The sequence below is a fragment of the Ciconia boyciana genome, chromosome 14, assembly GCF_034638445.1.
Source record: "Ciconia boyciana chromosome 14, ASM3463844v1, whole genome shotgun sequence".
NCBI lineage: Eukaryota > Metazoa > Chordata > Aves > Ciconiiformes > Ciconiidae > Ciconia > Ciconia boyciana.
Window position 1 is genome coordinate 8,769,718 of NC_132947.1, and position 21,080 is coordinate 8,790,797.

A 21,080-nucleotide genomic window follows, 5' to 3' on the forward strand; every position below is an offset into this window, starting at 1 on the left:
GCTAAAGGCAGAGCGGGGGCCGGCCGGCCGGGGGGCAGGCGGCAGGGCAGGGCAGGGCAGGGCAGGGCTGCCCGGGGCGGGGCGGGGCGGGGCGGGGCCGAGCGGGGCCGAACCGGGCCGGGCGCTCCGGGGCGGGCAGGCGAAGCAGAGGGGTGCGGACCAGGGCGGGCGCCGGGAAGCGAACCGGGCCGGGAGGGCGGGGCGCACCGGGGCGGGCGGAGCGGGCGCGGCACCTGCGTGCTGGGAGCCCGGCGGCGCCGAGCCCGGCCCCCTCGGCGGCGCCGCCAGACGGCGGCGGGCCGGACCCAGGCGCTGCTGGGAAGCGCATCCCGCGCCGCTCCGCCCCGGCAGCCGCGGCCATGACCGACAACATCCCGCTGCAGCCGGTCCGGCAGAAGAAGCGGATGGACAGCAAGCACCGCGGCGGGTGAGCCGCTCCGCGGGGCGGCGGCTCCCGCTGCCCGCGGGCCCGGGGCTCCGGCTCCCCGCCCGGCCGCCGCCGGTGTTGCGGGAGACGCGCGGGCGGCGCAACCCCCGGCCCCTCGCCTCGGGGCGGCGGCGGCGGGGCCCCCGCTCGGGGGCCTTTGCGGGATGCCCGGGGCGGGCGGGGCGCGGAAACGCAGCGCAGGGCAGGCGGGAGCCGCCTCGCCCTGCGCTGTGCGGCCGCCGTCCGAGCCCGGGAGGGGGAGGAGGAGGGGGGGGGGGAAGAGGCAGGCGCTGACAGGTTGTTCCTGACGCCATTGCCGTGGCACGCCCGGGAGGAGGGCAGGATCCTGCCCGGGCGGTGCAGCGCTGCGGCCGGGGGCTCCGGGGCTGGGGGGAGCGCGGGCAGCCGTCAGCCGCCAGTTGGCAGCCCCTTGGGTGGGGAGGGATCCGCCCGCCGGCCCTCACCGCATCGCCTTCTCCATTAGAGCCCGCCAGACAAAGCGGTGCCTGGGCAGCAGCGAGCGCGGCTGAGGGACGCCGAGCCCGGCCCGGAGGAGTGGGGCGGCAGACGGCCGCGGGCCTGGCCGGGCTGGCCCGGGCGGGAGGCGGCTGTGTCACCGGCTGCCTGGCACCGGCCCTGCTGCGGGTCCTGTTTGTCACCCCCGCTTGGCGCGGGGCTGGAGAATTGCAGGCTGGCGCTTGGGCGAGCGCTCGGCCTTTGCTGAGGAATAGCGTTGGACCAGAAGCGGTGTTTATAGGTCTGTGACAAAGGCATCTGTCCAAATGCAGAAGGCTCTGTTTAACTGTATCACTTAAAGCCATACAATATCCTTAGTGTGGGATGTTGCAATATCCTGACTGTGGGATGTGTTCCTAAAGGAGATGTATGTATGTATTTATCCTGATATTCCCATGCAGGAAGTTAAATAAGAAAAATTATCCTTTAATACTATTTTGGTAGGAAATTGCACCACTCTCCAGAGAGGTTGGTTTGTACACAGTGGGGTGTGCAAGTTATCCAACTTACCTGGCTGTCAGTTACTGCAGTGCTTCTTTTGTCCCTGGATAATTTGTTTTTTTAAAATGTGGTGACTGATATTAGCAAAATAAACCAAAATATCAAAGGAAATCCTAACTGTTAGAACGAGAGGAAATTGATACTTTTTCCCTTGTTTGTTATGTTTTTGGTTGATAGTTTTGATTCAGATTCCTCTAACTGAAATTGTTCTACATAGTTTATTCATGATTAGAATTAATCCTTATTATCAACATTGTTTCGAGTAATTGATGTAGCAGTATCCATGCCAGTTGATTCTGAGCTGCAGGTGTGTGTGATGCAGCAAGTAATTCCCCAGCGCCTGTGTCACGTGCATCACTGGGCAGGTTCCACAAGGTGCAGCCACCGTGGCATTAAATTTGGTGACATGATTGAAAGGGATCGAGGAGAGGTGGAGGCCTGAGAAATTTCTCAAAGCTTCTTGAATGATTTCTTTTCCTAAAGTTCTCTAATCTCCACCAAGACCCTCTTGGGTATTACACTGTGGTTAGTAGCGTCTGACAGAAATTGCCCTCATCTAACCTAAGCTATGTTTCGTTGGTTGTGAACTCTACCTGATTAGTAGTCACAGAGGTGATTTTTCCTGCTAGCAAGAAATTTTGGCAGCAAGAAGGCGTGAAGGAAGATTGCTTAGGATTTTTCTCAACAGCAGTCTGAATAACTTGGATTTGGGGGTTGGTAACTCTGGGGATGGGACTTACCATATATTGGGAGCTCTTGTTTTACTGGTAAGTAGCCTGTGGTATGTTAGTGACTTGGTCGAATGATAGCATGGATAACAAAGCATTGAAGTCCAGCAAATCCAAAACAGTATTATAAACCAAAGGAGAAATCAGCCAGCAAGTCAGGGAGGGTCCCTGGTGCCACATCCAGGATGGAGTCCTGGGAATCCTAAGCCATAATCAAGACCTTCTTTCTTCTGTTCCCTCTGAGAAAAACCCAAACAAAAGCACTTCCAAGTCATCTTCCTTGACACACATGAAAACCCAGGGATAAGCAAGTCTTGAAAGACTTCACCTTGGCATAGCCCTGACTGCAATTTCTACTGTGGGAGTTTCCCCCCACCAGTGGGGGCAAGTTCTCAGGCAGAGTTTTTTGTCAGGGTGGTCTTCTGGAATGGGGAACAGATTTCTGTTCATGTACTGAATGACTTCATAGAAATCTTCATGTATGTTAACAAAAAGTAAGAAATGCTTAATTCTCATGTAGGCAGCAAAGGGCAGGTGTCATCCAAGCAAGGCTTTCATTACAGCCTCAGCCTCTGGCGTACTTTGAAGAGAAGCCAGGGAGGAACTCACGCAGTAGCCTTGCAGAGATGAATGATGGTACAGGCAGCCGAGATGTGTGTCGAAGAGAAACCATGTGCTTAATAAACCCGTGGGAGAAGTGGTTATCTGTTCCTGAGCACAACTTTAATGTGGATCTTCCTTGCTGCAAAGGCTAAGCTCTAAATTCTGCAGCTGCATGCCTTGAATTCAGCCATATAATTCCAAATGCTTTGCAGCACTCTGAAAACCACTATGAGATATGTGCCAATTAGGAGGGAAGGATAGCATTAGCTGCAGCGGGACTGTTGGTGGAATGGCAAGTGAGTCTGAGCTTCCCAGGGGCTGAGCTCTGCCAGGAAGGGAGCTGCAAGTTCCTGAAGCACCCCAGATGCTCTGTTCAGTGCATGACACAAGTTTTCCCTAAATAGCTTATGGTCTCAGTCCACAGTCCTGCAAGGCGTTTTTTTGAAACGGGCAAACTGCTGTGCTCATGCTGCCTCTGCAATGTAGAAAGGCCTTGATCCAGAAATGCAGGGGGAAGAATGGGGAATGAGATGGGGAAGGAGGAGCTTTACAGTAACATTTCATGTGGCCGTTCCATTGTACGTGTGTGTACTCTTAGGCTCTATTTAAAATGGCAAATTCCATTTCAAAGTCAACAGAGAGAGCTGGGTGCTCCTGCCCTCCGTCTGCCTGCGTGTGGGTGTGCCTCGGCGTGTGCAGAGCTGGGCTGGTTTCCCACAGCCGAGCTGTTCTGCACTGTGGCACTTGGTGGATGGGCAAGGGTGGGCTGCAGGAATAGCAGCGCTCCTGGCCCCTTCCTGAGCCACCCCAGCTGCCCTTCACACAGTCTGAAACGGGGGAATATTTGAATCATGTGGAGGTGCATGAAAAGGCTAGGTGGTTGTGCATGGCTCTGGTTTTGTTTTCATTTGTTTGTTTTTTAATCAATGGAAAATTCTTTATATGCTTTTAAAATAATGAAATGTGAAAGGTTGGTTTGTATATTAAAGGTGCCAAGGACTTAACAGCACAGCCTGTGAGAGACGTAGTAGCATCATCTGAGAAATGTGCTTGTAGAAGTGATTAAATATGTTGATGAACTTCAGCACTAATTTGACAAATACTACCCCAGTATTAGACAAATGTGACACTTTTTCTATTAGGTTTGTTTTAAATGAAAAATGCTGATGAAAGCATTTTTCATTTGCACTCTCAAGTACTTCTCCATCATGTTAAACGTGCTGCATTTATAAATAAAACCTGCTTCTTGGTAATGGCTGTTAATCTGGCGTCTGACCATTTGTCATCTGTCAGTCAGTCAATTTGTCATATTACTGCTTCTTATATCATCACTAAGAATGTGTTTTTGTACACAAATATCATCCCAAGTGAAGTACACAGTAGACCTGTGTGCTCTTCACCACTTCCCCATTCATGTAGATCCCTGTGCAGATTATGGGCCCCATCACTTATAGGACTCTGTATGCTGTATCCGAAACAGCATACTAAGTTTCGGATACAGTTCACATTGAAAGAGATGCTTTTGAGTGGTTGTGATTTTATTTGGGGATTTGTGAGTTTGTTTTTTATTATTACTTTTGCCAAGTTATGATTTCAAATGTGAGTAACACAATGCTGTATAAGCTTCCCCATATAAGCTGTCTTCCTATATTTTTCATGCTCTTTCTGTAAGATAATAATTTTTAAAAGTTCATGGTGTACAGTGACTTGCTAGCTTACTATACTTCAGGGGCTATTGCAATACTGTTCTTCAATGCTTCAGTTGCAAAATGGAGGAGAAATGTTTAGGAATATATATTCCTAAACTTTTATAGAAAACTGCTCACGTTTCTGTAACTCCGATTCCCATTCCTGCAAAGTACGTGCTAATTCTATCAGCATCTCTAAGCAGCAATATAAACTTTCAGCTGTTTTTCTAGACAATCTGTCTTTCCCTTTCAAGGACATAGGCTTTTGATTTCCTGATGGAAAGTATTTTATTATTCCTAATAATGCCAATAGTTCTCTCCTGCCAGAAACAGCCAATGTCCTCCAGTGACACTGACCTTGTCCTCAGCAGAAAACTTTGGAGTAATGGGATGGCCTGAGCAGCCCGTCCCTCTTCATCCAGGTCTTTAAGCTTGATACCCAAGAACAGGGATGGCATCCAAAGAAACAGTAGATCACAGAACTATGCGATGCCTGTAAAATTCTTTCAGGGAGGAACAAGTAAATTAACTGGAAAAAGCTGATAGCCCCAGTCAAAAGGACTTTTTATTTAATGAGCACCGGGATAATCTGAAAACACGTTGGTGTACTTGTTTGTATGTGCTCAGAGTACTTTATTGCTGGTACCCAACTGAATTGATTTGTCAGAATTTTTTTTTGCGGTTAAGATTATTCAGTTTCTGGAGGAGAAGAAAGGGAGAAGGAGACTGTCTGAAATGTTCCTGGTTAGGTTCCCCACCCACGCCTTTCTGCGTCTCCTTTCCCTTTTGCTCTCAGTATGAGTTGTGTTTTGTCATCCCAGCACGTGGGCATCCCAAGTCAGATATTTAGCGGCACAGCTCAGGACTTTGCACCCTAGGCATGGCCATCTCTCCTCACAGTACAAGTCCTTGTCAGCTTCGGGAGCTTTTGCTTTGGCTCCCGTGAGTGCGCAGCAGCTGTGCAGTGCGGGTGAACGCTGGGCTTTCACCGGTGTCACACCATGTGTTGTGCCAACACAACCTGGTGCAGTAATAAAAGTGGCTGTGGAGGCCAGTGTTTACTCAACATCAGCCTGTGTATGACAGAAAGGGTTCAGGTAGTGAAACCGTCCTGTCTGCATGTGACCCTGGGTAGGTTAATGAAACCTGCCATTAGTCTGTTAAAACGTGATCTGCCATTACGGCCACTCCTGTTTCTGTAAAGCGCTTTGTAAGGATCACAGATGTCATATAGAGGATTTCAAAGCATTACTAATGAGCTTAGTAATGATTCTTCCTTAATGAAGTTTAAGACATCATTGAAAAGTTTAAAAATGTAAAAATTATGGCTATGGAATATCTTGGGGGGGGTGATAAACATCTGCCTATAAGAATGAGCATATGGTTCTGTGCTTGAGAAATGTCTGTGTTCTTACCAAAAGCTCCTTTTCTAACTTATTTCAACAAGCCAAGGGCTGGCACTTGCACAATAAGTGTGCAGAGATAACCGTTGCTGCTTAACATTCCTGCTAGCCTGGGGTTTGGACTGTGGGCTTCTGCTCTGTGCCTGCCAGGCAAAGCACAGGCAGCTGCTGGGTGGTTTGTGGGGCAAGAGGAAAAAACAAGGTCGCAGAATAGGTAAGAGTTAAATGCCAGCACCGGAGCTGACTGGGTATGTTCATAACAAAGACCGTTTGGTGATCTTTGAATGTATATGGGATAAAGATCAGCATTTGCTGATATTTCAGGATTTTCAGCCACGGGTGTGTGAGTTCCTTGCTCAGCACCGCAACTTTGGGACAATGAGGTAATGGGATTCCTGAGCCCTGATAAAGCTCCCCAGTTAAAGCGTTGCAAGGTGCAACTCTGTTACTGCTGGTTGTAGTATTGTGTTCATTGGTTGGACTTTTTTTTTTTAACAAATTCCTTTACGTTGCGTAGAAACCGTGCGCTAAAAGGCTATGTAGGAGCCTTCGTAGTAGAAATGCTGGATATTCTTTACTTGAGCATTGACACTACTGATAATCACCTTCAAAAACTCGCTAGGCAGGAAGTTTTTCTTTTGTTTGTCTAATTAGGTTTTCAGTTTGCTTTCCCTGTAATTCAGGGGGTTGCGAAAACTGTGACTCTAGCCAGGCAGGAATTTCACAAAACTGTTATTTTTACACAGCAGATTCTCCCATGCCCTTTCTTGCTTGTACTTGGAACTGCGTTATTTTTAGATTGATTCTCAAACCTTATAGTAACACAGCATTTGTAAATTAAAATTCTTACAGCAACAAGTAACTTTGTGGTGGCAATGCTACAAGAGGTCATGGCTTTGATTGCAGAATGTGTGCTAAATTTTGGGTAATTTCACTTTTGTGCAATTGCCTTCTACTTCCCTGCCTTTGTAGGTGCTGTCAGTATTGGAGGCTGCTGTCTCATTTAGAACCATACAAGTGCAAGCAATTTTGCAGTGCTAGGTGTTAGCATTCACAGACTAGTGAATTCATAGTAATTTGGAAAAGAAAAAACTAAAAGCAATATAATTGTATGTTGGGCAGAGCACATTCTTCTTAAGGTAAAACGTTCTGATTAGTTTGTGGAGTTCATTTGCCATTTTCTTATACATTCATGAAGAAAAAATGCTGCTAAGTTATTGAACTTATTAAAATGTCTGGAAGTCTGCTTTGGAGATTTAGGTATTGGTTTGAAGATCTGCCCAGATATTTGGAAAGTTCTTTGGAGTGTATCGGTGAATTTTACTTTGTAAAAAAATTCCCAGCACAAGGAAAAAATATATTAAATTATACTAGTGCCCTCTTTGAGCCTTATCCTATTATAAATATTATGATATAGGTGCGTAGGTATTTTTGCTGTTGAGTGCAATCCCTAGAAGAGGTCCAACCTAAAAAATAAACAAAGGTAACTGGTTTCAGATATCTGATTACAAGGACGACTGACTCTCTAACTGGGAAGCACGTTGTGATGAAACGGGGTATGTGGACACCAGGTTTGCTCCCTTGGGCAAAACCTCTTACTTGGAGCCTTATCATAGAGGTCATTCTCAATTCACAGTCATTAAAACATGGAATCAAAGCTAACCTTGTGTGGTTTTCTCCATCGTGAAAGAAGGAAAAATGCCTTTTATTTTTCTTTTTTACCACCACCCACCACCCCCCGCCCCCCATCTATTTTCTGTTGCGATCCAAATACCACCATTTTCACTATTTTCCATGAAAATATATTTGGGATACAAGTGACTATTTGTCTTAGGTCTTCATCTGCAAACACAAAAGAAAACTGCAATTAAAAGGTATCAAGCTAATAAAATATACTTCTGAAGTAGAGTTGATGAATTTGAGTGTTTAACACTTTACTGTTTGTCTCACGTTGGTAACTGCCTTCAGATGCAGGTGTTATGCACAACTGTTGGGGAAGAAAGATCTGCTAGTTAGTTTTTCTTAACAAGAAAAAAAAGTTTGTAGATTTGACAAAAATTGATAGTTTCAGGGGCAAGTGTAACTTTTTGAAGTGGGTTACATTTAGGGTACTTACGTTAATTATGGTTTTATGGTACTACCTAGGGAATAGTCAAAGATGGAAGTCCACTGTCTGAGAAATGTTACAAATACAGAATAACGGTAGGCAAGGTCCCTGTCTAAAGGTAAGCAGAGATGGCAGTAGTGGTGCTGAAAGTCTGTGGGAAGTCTGATGTATATACTTGAGCAGGAAAGCATCTCCGATTATTTTATTCCAGTAATTTGATCTAGGTGTGCCTTGCTATCAGGGTTTTTAACTGTTCGCATTACCTACTGTGTTTATTTCTGTCAGATTTTCCTGCCTTCTCCTAATTTTCTCTTCTTCAGCAAATGAACAGTTTGCAAGTCAGAGTTGGCAACTGCAGAGGCTTTGATAAAGCTGACCTCTACATGGTCAGTGATAAATGCGTGTAGGTGAAAGCGGTGGGATTGTTACTGAAATTGGGGGACCTTACAAGTACTCTGGCTTTGGAGTGGAGGGTTTGACTTGTGTGGAGCTGGTGAGAGACTATTTGGCACCATCCAAAACTTGTGATTTCGTGTTCCTTCAGTACCGATGCATGGGTGCTATGTAGTGCTCCGCTTATCTTGTTAGCGTTTCGGTCTGAAAGCCGCTGTGAGCCAGAGAACCTTCTCTCCTGTGTTTGGGTGGCACCTGTATCCTTACGGCTTAGGCTGTTCTTGAGCGCAGACTAGAGAGAACACACCTTTTCAGGGCTCATCTGCCACTCTTCATGAAATATAATAATGTCACAGTAATTTGATTATGCAAAAATCGTTTTGTCTAGTTCTAAGAGCTTGTGAGAAATTGTCTTGCAAGGCAGCCTCGTGAAGTTAATGTCTACGCCTGCTCATGGAGCACTGAATCACAGGGCGACAACTTTCCTTTACTTCTGGAAGCAAAGTTGATTTTTATTCCTCTTATCTACTGAAGGAACTGACTTAACACTTCTTTCTGTTTATTTGCATCCAGCAGGGAATAAAACATTAAAAAATGGTATCTTTGCAGGAAGCCACCTTCTGTGTGGTGAGTTGTAAACTCTGTTCATCATGCTGCATGTATCTTCTGGCAAGACAGTGACTTCAAGAGCCACATGCTTTGTGTACTTCCTTAAATAGTTATTTCTTTCAGTTAGGTGTGTATTTAACTGAACTTTTGTGGCAGAATGCCATGATTCAAGAACAGATCTTAGCGGTGGTTTCTGGAAAGATGTTTATAAGAGCTCTGAAGCTTTTGGTTATGAATCCGGCCGATAGTGGCTTTCCCAAATGTCAGTGAAATTCAATAGGGCTGGCTTTAAAGGAACAAGGGGGCTTGGGAAGAGATTGGCTTTCAGTAAGAAGCAGTGACAACAGAAAAATAACCCTTTTAAGGTTTGGGAGGGTACAATGCTGCGATTTTGAACAGAGAGGCTTTCTCAAGGTACAAGAGGGATCACTGATAAGTCCTTGCATCTCCCACAAAGTAACCGACGCTCCGCTTGATTTATTGCCTCAAGTAAGGATTCATTACATTGAGCAGTGCACAGTTTTATGCACTAAAATTCGTTTGAGAGCTGAGTTTTTGCTGGCCGCAGCAGCTGGGGTGAAGGCCCCGCGAGGCACCTCGAGCTGGTGCCGGGTGGGCTGGGGTGGCTGGGGGCCACGGCGGGCGGGCTCCAGCCTCGTGAAGGAAAGTCGCAGTTCTCTGATGTTACCATTGCTTAACAAATTACATATTAATCCTCCCCGTTTTTCTAGAGAATAAGTGTTTCCTGTCACCTCATCCCACTGTCTTTTGGTTGAGAAAAGCAGCCTTTAGCCTGAAGTTTGTAGGCAGCGCAATGGTTTCCAAAACAGGGAATACAGTTTTGTTATTAGATTTTAATAGATTTGAACTTGGATAATTTCAAATATAGGCACCATGTGCCATCGTTGGGATTTATTTATTGACTCTAGTGAGTCCAGAGCTCCCCAACAGCAGCGGGGAGAGGTGGGGGTGCCTGCTGGGCCGAGGCTGCTGAGGGGACCCTCGGTGAGGTGTTGTGTACTGGCGGTTTAAGTGCTCGGAGAGCTAGCTTAGCTCACATCCCATAGCCTGGATTTTAAACATCTCCCCCGGAGAGAAGAGGGAATCCTGTAGTAACCGTATCAGGGAATCCTGTAGTAACTGTATCAGTTTTAGTGAAGTTGATGTGGTTTTCCTGAATTCCCATGTAACTTTTAGCAAAGGGCGGGAATGATGTTAAATAAATGTCTCTAATATAAGCCTGAGTTGAAAAAGTAAAAAATCAGCATGCCGAGGTGTTCATATTTTATTTATTTTGAACAATTTTTTGAAAACTGGCATTGCAAGATATAAAAAGTGATTGTTTTCCTGGATAATTGAAACATGACAATATTTAATAGAACAAGAACAGGTACTGCTGACAAAGTAGACAATAACGCAGGAAAAAAAATTAGATCAGAGGTTATATTGGACTAATCTGAATGAAAATAGGATCCCTGCAGCCGTTTCTCTGGCAGCTTGGGTTTGTGGTGCTGGGTCCAGGTGCTGGTCTGGGCTGCCCAAACTCGCAGCCTCCGCGGTGGTGCTGCAGTGGGACTGTCGCCTGAAGAGCTGAAAATGCGAATTACTACAGCTGAAGTAACACACTGAGACTGCGTAGCTGGATCTACAGTGCGTGTTCTGTCGTTCTCTCAGTTGATGAGAATGTGTATTATTCATTAGTAGTTAACATACAATTTGCCATTAACATAAACAGAGCTAATGACTATAATACTGTGTAAAAATAAAATCAGTAATCATTTAGTATCTATTTCCAGATTCCTGTTAAGGTTTCATTTTTAGAGGATTATAGATTATTATTCCTTGGCAAGACACTTTTAAAGTGCAAAAATGCAAATATGCAAATATTAAACCCTTCTGTTAAAAAGGTATAAATTTCTATGAAGTAAGGGTTGCAGGGAAGGAGGAATCTCTGTCTGTCTCATCTCTTCTTTTCTTTAGTACATACAAGATCACTTTATGTACATGCTTTCCTGTTTAAGTTCAGTTTGTAAAATGGAAAAGCCTCCTTTTGAGGGAGTTGCCATACACCAACAAGGAAACAGAAGAAATAATAGAAAGCACCTGTTACTATTTTTTTTCATGGGTGCTTTCTGGCATAAAACCTGCAATCCAGGATCAGTGCAAGGGGGGACCTTTCTGCCTGTACCCCACACCTCCTCGCTTCCTGAAGCCCTTCCGTTCACAGGAGGGAGAAGCTCTCCCAGCAGCCAGCACCGACTCAGTGTAGTGATGAGCTTGGTCCACGCTTCTCCATGTGTCATTTTCTTGAAAGCAAAACGAGGAGCCTCCCCACCCCTCGTTGCTGCAGGCACATTTCTAGCACTGCCGCAGGCCTGCCCAGCTTGGAACACGTGGTTGGGTGATGTTTTAGTAGTGGCTGTATTTGGTAGGAAGTCAAGCTCTGGGTTTTAAAGCTGCTCGTAATACAGTGGATAATTGACAGATGAGAGGTGGTGAGTGACAGGTGAAAAAGTGATGCTCAGCTGTTCTGCCTGGCTGGCAGAGAGGGTCTGGAGTGCATGTGTGAGTCATAGAAACATGTTAAAAATTACCTCATTAATTAATTAGTGTTCCTTCTATAGGTGTTGTGAGTGCTTAAGATGTTGCGGGAGGAGAGACCCAAGGCCTCGTACTGTTTGGCTCGGCCATCCAGAGAAGAGAGACCAGAGATACCCTCGTAATGTGATCAACAATCAGAAATACAACTTTTTTACGTTTCTCCCTGGGGTAAGTGTGAAGAAAGTCTCTTTTCATCATCCTGCCCCAACACTTTCCCCGGTTTCAGCGGTTTTACAGTAGACAGATGCAGAACCTGGAGCTGGAGGAAATGATTAATGTTTGGGTTGTGTTTGGTGGGCCTCCTGCAAAGGCTGCCTTAGGGGAGCAGCAAACCAGACACGGATCTGTCCTGAGTGTCCAGGACGACTTTAAGACTGCCCTAAGTTAGCGTTTAGACACTAGAGGAGCACGCAAAAATGTTTCTGCTAGTTAGTTCAATATGTATAACTTCTGAGCTCTGTTAATCTCCTCCCTCATCTTTTTTTTCTTTTTTTTAGGTGTTGTTTAACCAGTTCAAATACTTCTTCAACCTTTATTTCTTGCTTTTGGCCTGCTCTCAATTTGTCGTTGAAATGAGGCTTGGCGCACTTTACACATACTGGGTTCCTCTGGTAGGTCATTTAAGGCTTATTTATTCAAGAAAGTTTCAGTGTTTGACAAAATTCCTTGTGCTGCCCTTTCTCTAGGATGTAAGTTTGCACCTTAAATCATTTTGTTAGCTTACTTCTTCAGGCCTGCTCTGTACATGTTGTAGTGTAGAAGCCTGTTCTGGCTTTAAGATTATTTTGTAGAAGTTTGACAGGGATGTGAGAGGACTCTGCCCCCAACTTGTTCATCGCAACAGGCGCAGACCTCTCACCACTGGCTGCGGGGCATCATGACTAACATGAGAAAATTAATGGAGACCAGAGCAAATATATTTCCCTGGCAATGTGTGTGTTTTTCACAGCTGCATCTGAACGTAGGGTGTGCTCATGGAGGGTCTGCGTGGGGTGTTGCGCCCTTCCGGGGTGATCACGCAAGGGCCAGCGCTTGCGGGAGCCCAGACCAGCCTGGCAACTGCAGTGAAGGACTGAAGGGCACCTTTCAAAAGTGACCGTAATGAGTGGCCATATGTGCAATGATGGCAAATTATGCTGCCCCCAAAACAGTTTGACCTGTGGCCTTGGGATAGGTCAACAGGCTGCTTCATAGTTAAACCACGTTGTAAAAAACAAATGAAAAAACTGAGAAACACCCCTCCACAAATTTCCCACATATAAAAATAAATATATGGAGACATATTCGCACTCGCTCAAGGTGCAGATACTCTTTCCTTCGTGTAAACTATGTGCCCTTTTCTTTTTGATAGTCATGTGTTTCACCTGCGATCAAAGGAAATCGATAATAATCAGATTTGAAGCAGAAACTCCAGTGCAAAGGACAGAAAGAGGAATAGTTGCATAGAATGGGCTGCTTAAATCTCTAAAATACACTGCATGAGCCAGTTACAAATGCTTAAATGCTTAAATATAGGTACCTATATATTTTTTCTTTTATCCCAATAACATTATTATTTCTCTTTCTATGTGAATAACTTCTCTGCTGCACTTCAGCTCATAGTATTGTAGAATAGTTTTGGTTCAGAGGGATGTCTGGTCCAACTGTCTGCTCAAAGCACAGCTGTCTTTAAACTTAGGTTGGTTTAACTCATCTACCTGAGTTTTGAAAATCTCCAAGGATAGATATCCTTTTTACTTTAAAGGAATGACACAGAACCAACTGAAAATTGATTAAGAAACCACAGGGCTCTTTCTAAGACACTAGTTGTGCACTGATTTGAGAAATGGTGGTGGTAAAAATTCATGGCTCTACTGAGGGAGCTGAGGAGGAGCAAAGGAATTTTTTCTGCCTTTTAGACTTTCAGTACAGTGAAATCCCCAGTAAAAGCCAGAAGGAAGTGAAGGGGCAGCTTTGGGACATTGCTGCTGAATTCTGTTCGTGTTAAAGCCTGTATCTTGCCGAATTCTCTCTCCAGTGTGTGCTGTATTGCATTTGCTGTGTGAATCTAATGCTAGTTTCACGAGATCCTGTCCTATAAATAAAGTATACATGCACACAGAGGATCTGTCTTTCTGGGTTTTGTATAGGCAGTTGTGACTTTGTGTGCCAGGTGAGCAATTAGAATTTGGCATATGAGCTGCCAGAAAGCAGGGTAAGAAAGGTCTTTGTTCATTACTGGCTGCTAATACGAGTGTTGGGGATGGAATGATATATGAGATGACACAGTGAGTCGGCACATGTGGGAATATTTTGGGGTGATTATTTGAAGACTCTTCAAACAGCTGAAACAAAAGCTGAAAATAACTGACATTTTATTTTGGAAAGCAGATAGGAATTTCTAGCTAAACGCACAAATGCAACTTGTAAATAGAAGATAAATGTTCATTCTTTTTTTGATTTGTTGGTTATGGGAATGAGAGATCTTCCACGGTGGTGCAAAACAGACGGTTGTGGTCCTGAACACTGGGGGGTGAAACACTTCTCTGAAAATACTGTATTAATGGCTTCTTATTTTCAATGTTTGTAGATACAGATTGAATACAGGCATTTTTTAAAAAAAGTAAATGCCCATCCTTGGGTCTCTTCATGTGTCTGCATTTTTTAATAATGACGTGTATGTATGTACTGGAAATAGGGACTATGTAGCTTTATTATAGGATTGTGAGAGCCAGCAGGTGAAGTGTACCTCAGTATTTTAATAATTAAAGAAACTGCTCTCCTTCAGTCTTAATAGCTCTTAGGTCATTCTTCATCATTTTGCTTTGTTTAAAAAAATGTGAGGATTTGAATTGTTATTGTGTTGGGTAGCGTTAGCAATGCTCCACAGCAAGACTTTCCTGAGGTGGTTGTGGAGTTCAGGTTCACAAGTTCTTTGTGCCCAGCTTAACAACTTGTACACATGGTTTTTTGGAGGTGTGTGTGTACAGCCGTTCCTTCTAAAAATAAAGTTATTTTAAGTTGGAAATTGCAACCCACTGGCAAAATCTCCTGTTTGGGTAGGTGGGTATTTACAGACCTTTTCATGTGTTTTTCATGTAAACCTCAGTTTCTAACATCACCCCGCCCCCTTCTTAAAATAAAAAAGTTTCTTACTGACAGAGATAATCAGTACATGGTTGCAATTTTCAAGCATACAGGTTGTAAAAAGCTAATTTTTCTGCCATAATGGATGAGGAGTGTTTTAACTGTTTAGTGAGTCTGAGCTGAATAGTGCTTAACAAAAAAATGACTTTGTGGTACTAGCCCCATAAAGAATTGGTTTGCATTAATTTAGTTATTTTTTATATCGTGAAGGATGTGATGTGGGCATTGTCCTCATGACAAGAGGAAATGAAATGACTGCTCATATCCACAGAAAAGTAGGACTGAAACCCTCATCAGACAAGTGTATAATTATACTATGAGTAGTTTGCCTTAATATGTTTAGAGTGCTTATTTGTGTAGGTTGAGTGTGTGTATACATACACATGCATTATATAAGTATATATCTGTATACATATTTTAAAAAGGGGTTATATAAATTTCTATATTGATTTCTATACAGAGAAATCTCCCAGATTAGGTGAGCTAACTTTGGCTCTGTGGTGGAGGGAGTACTGACATTTGAGGGATCCTGTCTTACATTGGACTTTTGTGTAACCCCTTTCAGTCTTGATTACTCACCTGTGAAGAGAGACAAAATATGTTATTTACACTCTTCAGATAAACTTTACAAAGATTTGCTTGGGAGGTACTGGCAGAGCATCATGGTAAAGCTAAGAAACACAATCATAATTTTTTAAGCAACAAGTCTGCTGTCAGTTTGCTATTGGGAGTTCTGGACAGCAACGCTGTCCCTTATATCCCTATAATGATTTAGTGAGAGAAAATAGAATAAGGAAGTGCAGATTGTTGGCATTGGTACTGATAAATATTGCTCTTATTAGAGGCAGATGTGATTTTTCCTGACCTTTTCATCCATTCTGTTCCCCCCCCCCCCATGCTCCTTTTAGGGATTTGTGCTTGCTGTTACCGTCATCCGAGAGGCCGCGGAGGAGATCAGATGTTACATGCGCGACAAGGAAGTGAACTCGCAGATCTACAGCAAGCTCACAGCGAGAGGTCGGCTTGGCGGCTCCAGCGCGCCCGCTGCATCCTGGCGCGGCCGCGGCAGCGCCGGGGGTTGCAACTCAATCAAACGCTGCTGACAGTCGGAGAAGCAGAGTTCAAGGAATGGGGAAGGGGTTATGGGCTCGCAGGCACGTGGCTTCACGGCCACGCCGCTGCTCCTGCCGCTGCAGAGGCCTCGGGGGTCCAGGTGGCTTCTTGTGGGTGGCTCCTCACCAGGCTGCGGTGGATGCTGGGCTTTGAGGGTTTCCTAGGGAGACGCGCAGCTAATGCGAGGGGTGTGTGTGTTAATTGCTTCAGATAACTTCAGAGCACCATCTTGGCGACTCGAGGCGTGGGGAGCAGGCAGCCAGTGCGTTTACACGTGCAGGAGCCTGCTTGGTGGGCTGGGAGTTCACTGCAGCCAGCACCAGGCAGGGGTGACCTTCCAAGCAGCTGACATGGTATTTTTAAACCCTGCTTGCTCTTAACTCCAGTGTAGACCAAAACGTCTTTCACAATTATTGTCCCTTCTCGGTGGGTTGGAGTCACCAAAGAAAATGAAACTGGATCTGAATTGCTCTAGGTTGTGGAGGTGGATGTTTCCAGAAGGGAAATGTGTTTTCCTTCCTGCAAAGCTGTGACTTGGAGAGAAGCGTTCCATAATGTTGCATGGATGAAGGGAGGAAGAGGGAAAAACAGCATAGTAGGAAGAAAACAAGAATGGAGCTATAGTAGATATGATATGTTGTTTGGGGTTTTTGTTTGTTTGTTTGTTTTCCAGTTTTGGTAATGGTACATCTGTCTTCCCCCGGCATGTGTTTTTTGCTTGTTCACCCTGTCGGTAAGAGAGAGAGATGTAAGAAGGATTCCTATAAGCTACCAATTCATATTATTTTTTAATGGAAACAACAAATGTGTGCTTAAAAAAGGGAGGAGGATCCACATAGGCAGATAATTTGCAAAAGCACTTTACTAGAAGAATTACATCCAGGTCTGTGAAATTGTCAGAAGATGGTTATGCAGAGGTAGATTCAACTACTGAGGGTGAAGGCAGGCTGTGTTCTAGTGTCTAGGACTGGGGACCCTTTCAGCACAGGTACCCCAAATCATAGTTAAGTCCAAGTATTCTGTGCTGAAGGAGCTGGTGAGTACATGTGTTAAATTTAAGGTGGCTTGCTTGACATACTGACATGTTCCATCGCTTACTGAACATGCAATACCGGTTGAGTTTCATAGTTTTTTCTGGGTTGTACCAGACAGAGACTTACATCATGCAAGTCCTTTGCTAAAAGAGACCGTGTGATATGTTATCACATCTTTTGTGTGTTTCTGTTAGCAGTGGCTGATGTAGTTCCTCAGTATCGGCAATCTCTTCTCTTGTATTTCTTTTGTATACATCATCTTTAGCCCCTTCCTCGAACTGTGAGGAGTTTGGAGACCTCATTTGTAAGTGAGCCCAGGCTGCAACTCAGCTGTGTCTGATCCCTGGCTCTGGCCATTGTTTACAGCTGTGCCGTACCTAACAAAGACACTTAAATTCTCATTTGAAAAATCTAATGCTGCCTCACTATGGAGTTACTCCTAATACCATGACAATGATGGTGAGGCCAGGGTTTTGTTTTTAAGAAGGGAATGAACTGAATTTAAGCAACTTCTTTTTTCCATTTCCAGTTTCTTTGTTATAAAAGTTTATACCCCTGAATTAAGATGCAGTGAACTAGGTATAGTAAAAATATGCTGCTTTCAACACTTGCACTTTTAAGAATAAGGCTGCTTTTTAAATGTAATTGCTTAAGGCTGTATATTTCACATGCCAGGAATTATGAGACAACTCTGAACTAGGGAGTTTGAGTTTCTGAATATTAAATCCCCTTTTAATAACGTGTTCTTACTACAACACTTAAAATGCTTGGCAACCAACAAAAGCCTCATCCGAGAAGGGTGTACTACATCTATTTAAAGATATAAAAGAGTTGCCTTCTGGATTCTATTCAATGATCTATAAGGGCCCTGACCTCTCCTTTAGTTCTTTTCATATTGCTATTACGTTTCCCATGAATGATTTCCCTCCCCCCAGTCCTTTAACTTTTCTAATTTTGTGAAAGAAACCAAGGAGGATTGGCAGCTGGGCACTAGCCAAAAATCTTAAGCCACTTTATTTAACACAAATTTGGTGCAGAAACAGGAATGAGACTCTCTAGCAGTATAGTTTAGTGTAGGAAAAACACAGAAAATTGTTTATGATTGTCTCGTGGTTTGGGGAGAAAAGTAATTTTCTGTGTCTCACTGAATCTCAGTACGCAAGCTTTTCAGGAGACCTGAACATCTACTTCTCCACTGATTAAAACATTAGCACCTCTGAGAATCACCTAGGAGCAGGGAAGTACCTTGTGAGCCCACCATGGCTGGGGGATGGAAGAGTGTTGGGTTTGTTTTATTGTTATCTATTAGTACAGTTAGAAAAAGTAGGCAAGCTTCATGGAAGCCCTTCATCAGGTCAGAAGTAGAAGCAGCAAATATGAAAATAGTTGAGAGCAGCTGATGTTAACCATTAATTGTCAGTGTGGCTGACAAAACTCCAGGTAGGACTTGTCTTGGACTGTTTACAGGCTGTTTCGTTTGGGTTTTGTTTTTTGTTTTTTTGTTGCATAGTACAGTTCATGCTTCAGGATATTGGCACAGCCCTGTACTGAAGAGGGGCAGTGCAGAAGGGTACTGATGCACAAAAGCCCTCTGAAATGCCGCTGTATAACTTTTTGAAAACTTCACAATAGTGTCACCTCTAAAGCCAGTGGTTTGGGGGAGGGGGATTAGGTGAGGCTCGACACTGAGCACTGCTGTCTTGAAGACTGGCTATAATGGATCCAAGGGAGCGCTGTAGCTTTCTCCAAGCTATTTTTATTTCTCCTGAGTATTGCTCTAAGCTGCAGTTAAGGTAGCTGGAGAATAGTTTTTCCCATCTCCAGCCTTGGTCTCCCAGTGCAACCCCGCGGATGTAGATACATACTTAGGTCTGAATGAAGTCAGGGAGACTTAAGCACATGCTAGTGTGCAGTTTTGAATAGGGATAGAAGTAAGCACAGATTTAAGTGCTTTCCCAAATGCGGATCCTCTTGGCCTCTTTGTGTGCGGTTCCTCGGCCCTGTGCAGAGCCGCAGCTGCGGTGCGGCCGGGCGCAGCTCCTGCCGCTGGCCGGGAGCTCTCCGGCCCCAGCACACCCGCCAGCCTGGTCCCCCACCCCGGGGGGGTATTTTGGATTTGCAGCTTTGCTCCTGTACGTGAAGCTTTTTTCATGCACTCTTCCTGTTAAGCTTTTTAAGATTCATTAAGCTGCTTGCTTTGTAGAGGAAAAAGGGAGAATCCTCTTTGGATCACATTTTGTTTTGTATATGGTTGTTGAATTCCAGGGACTAATCTTTCTGGAGGGCAGCATGAGGCAGAGTAGACAGTAGTGTATTTTCTGTGTTCCTTTATTTTACATAACATCAAAAAAACTCCCCCCTGAACCTCTTTTCTCTTTCTACCGATATGATGCATTTATGTTCCAAAATGATGAAACCAGCAGACTTCTGGAAAGCATTTTTTTTAATAGAAAGCTCTCCATTTAAAGGACAGTTGTTTGGATTGTAATAAAAAATAATCAATTTTCAATCCCCTATTCATAAACCTACAAGCTGCCTTGTGTTCAGAAGTCTGTGTGCTGACTTTCTGCTTGATAGAAAGCTAGAACTGTGCTTGCAAATTCTTGGTTTGTTTTTCTTCTCTCACAGCCCCCCTCCCTGGGTAACACTGCATAATAGAGAGAAACTCCACAGAAAGAAATGGGAAGAGACCTCCTACTGCGGGGTGCTACTTAAGATACAGATCATTGGCATTTACCAGCCATATAAAAACAATATTTTCCCAAACCCTCTGAGTCCTGCTCCACAGTTTATACAGCATAAGGCTGCAAAAGCCAAAAGTTTGGTGCAGCACATCCAAACAATCCTTTTTTTTTCAGATGCATTTGACTTGTTTTAATAAACCTCTGGCTTCATCTTTAATGCCAAATTAAGCGTTTTGATCTGTACCTTAGTGAAGGTCTGCAGATCGGTTGTGAAATCTTGACTTAAGTGCTCGCATGGCAGAAAAAGGCATCTCTTCCAGCTAATAAACTTAATACTTTAAATAATCTGCTTTATGGTACATCCATCACGCTGCAGATTTGGTGATAATTCCAAAAGCTATAGCTGAAGTTGAAACAAACTGTTTGCATTTTATTGTGTCTACTTTTTTGTCTTTAAAAAATATATAAATCAGGATACAGTAAAGAATGAAACAAATACCAATCAGATATTAAGAATTGATTCTTTTTTTTTAAATAAGAGATCAAGACGAGTTGCGTTTTTAAATTGTGTTAATCACTGACTTGTATTCTGATTAACTTCTGAAAATATAAACTGGAAGTGTTGTAAATGCTAAATAAAGCTGTGTGTATTTAGAGGAAGCACTTCTAGATGCATTTATAAAGCGGTAATTTATTGTTACAAAAATACTTTAATAGCAGAGCAATATTGGGAAATGAAGCAGTTGTGTTGTTAGCTAGTTTCTTAAACATGCATGAGAAAACATCTAATGTTTAGGAGGTAGTTTCCCCACAGAAAGAAAAAGGATTTATAGAATTCCCAAGATCAAAATAAAACTAATTCAAGTAAGTTGCTTTATGGGAGTCCTGAGTCAAAGGAAACATCTGGTCCTGCGCCTTCTTAGCAGGACATATGGTACATACTGCAGAGATGTCATCCATGGGAGGCCAGGAGTACGGCTGGAAAAGCAGAATTAGCTTTGCTACCTAAAAAGGGCATCTAATTTATACAGGAGTTATAAAAATGTGTATTGGTTAGAAAGGTCCTCTCTTTCTCTTACCTTAAAACAGCTGAGATTGGGGGTTACTGAAAAAGAGAAATCTGCTCCAGCTGCTTTGATTTTTTTTCTTGTATTGGAAAAATTTGAAAGCAGATGATACTGTTTTCAGAATAATGGTCCAAAAAGCCGTTTTATGTGCGTAATGGTAGGAAATCATCACATTGTAGCTTTGTCCAGGCATGAATTTTTCTTTTCCAGCATGAATTTGCATCATTAAGGAAAGCACTACAAAAATAAGTTTCTGTTCTTGAGCCCTGCAGGTAGTGCTTCCTATACTGATAGTGACCAAATAAATCCTTGTGATCTTTTAGAGAAAAACCTAAAATATGGTTAAACAACTCCACCTCTCCTTCCAAGAGCTTTTTTGCACAGTGGTTTAGGAATTGCTATGCCTGTGTGGGGAGAGCACACAAGGTTTTTTTTCCTCCTTTACACAGGAGAATATTCAAAAGCACTTTTTGTTGTTTC

The 21,080-nt window shown here is 43.8% G+C and overlaps 1 protein-coding gene across 3 annotated transcripts in view; it reads left to right on the forward strand.

The window, feature by feature from the left end:
* The first annotated feature begins 219 nt into the window (after window positions 1-219).
* The window catches only part of ATP9A (ATPase phospholipid transporting 9A (putative)), a 65,128-nt gene continuing 44,267 nt past the window's right edge, over window positions 220-21,080 (forward strand). For 2 of the 3 annotated variants that reach the window (XR_012045092.1, XM_072878839.1), the window contains exons 1-4: window positions 222-427; window positions 11,600-11,744; window positions 12,074-12,187; window positions 15,611-15,719. Coding sequence is in view for 1 of the 3 variants with exons in the window: in XM_072878839.1 (XP_072734940.1) it covers window positions 360-427; window positions 11,600-11,744; window positions 12,074-12,187; window positions 15,611-15,719 (436 nt within the window). In the remaining 2 variants the exon portion in view is untranslated. Of the gene's footprint in view, window positions 428-11,599; window positions 11,745-12,073; window positions 12,188-15,610; window positions 15,720-21,080 lie in introns of all 3 variants that reach the window. The other variant, XR_012045093.1, reaches the window with a different exon arrangement.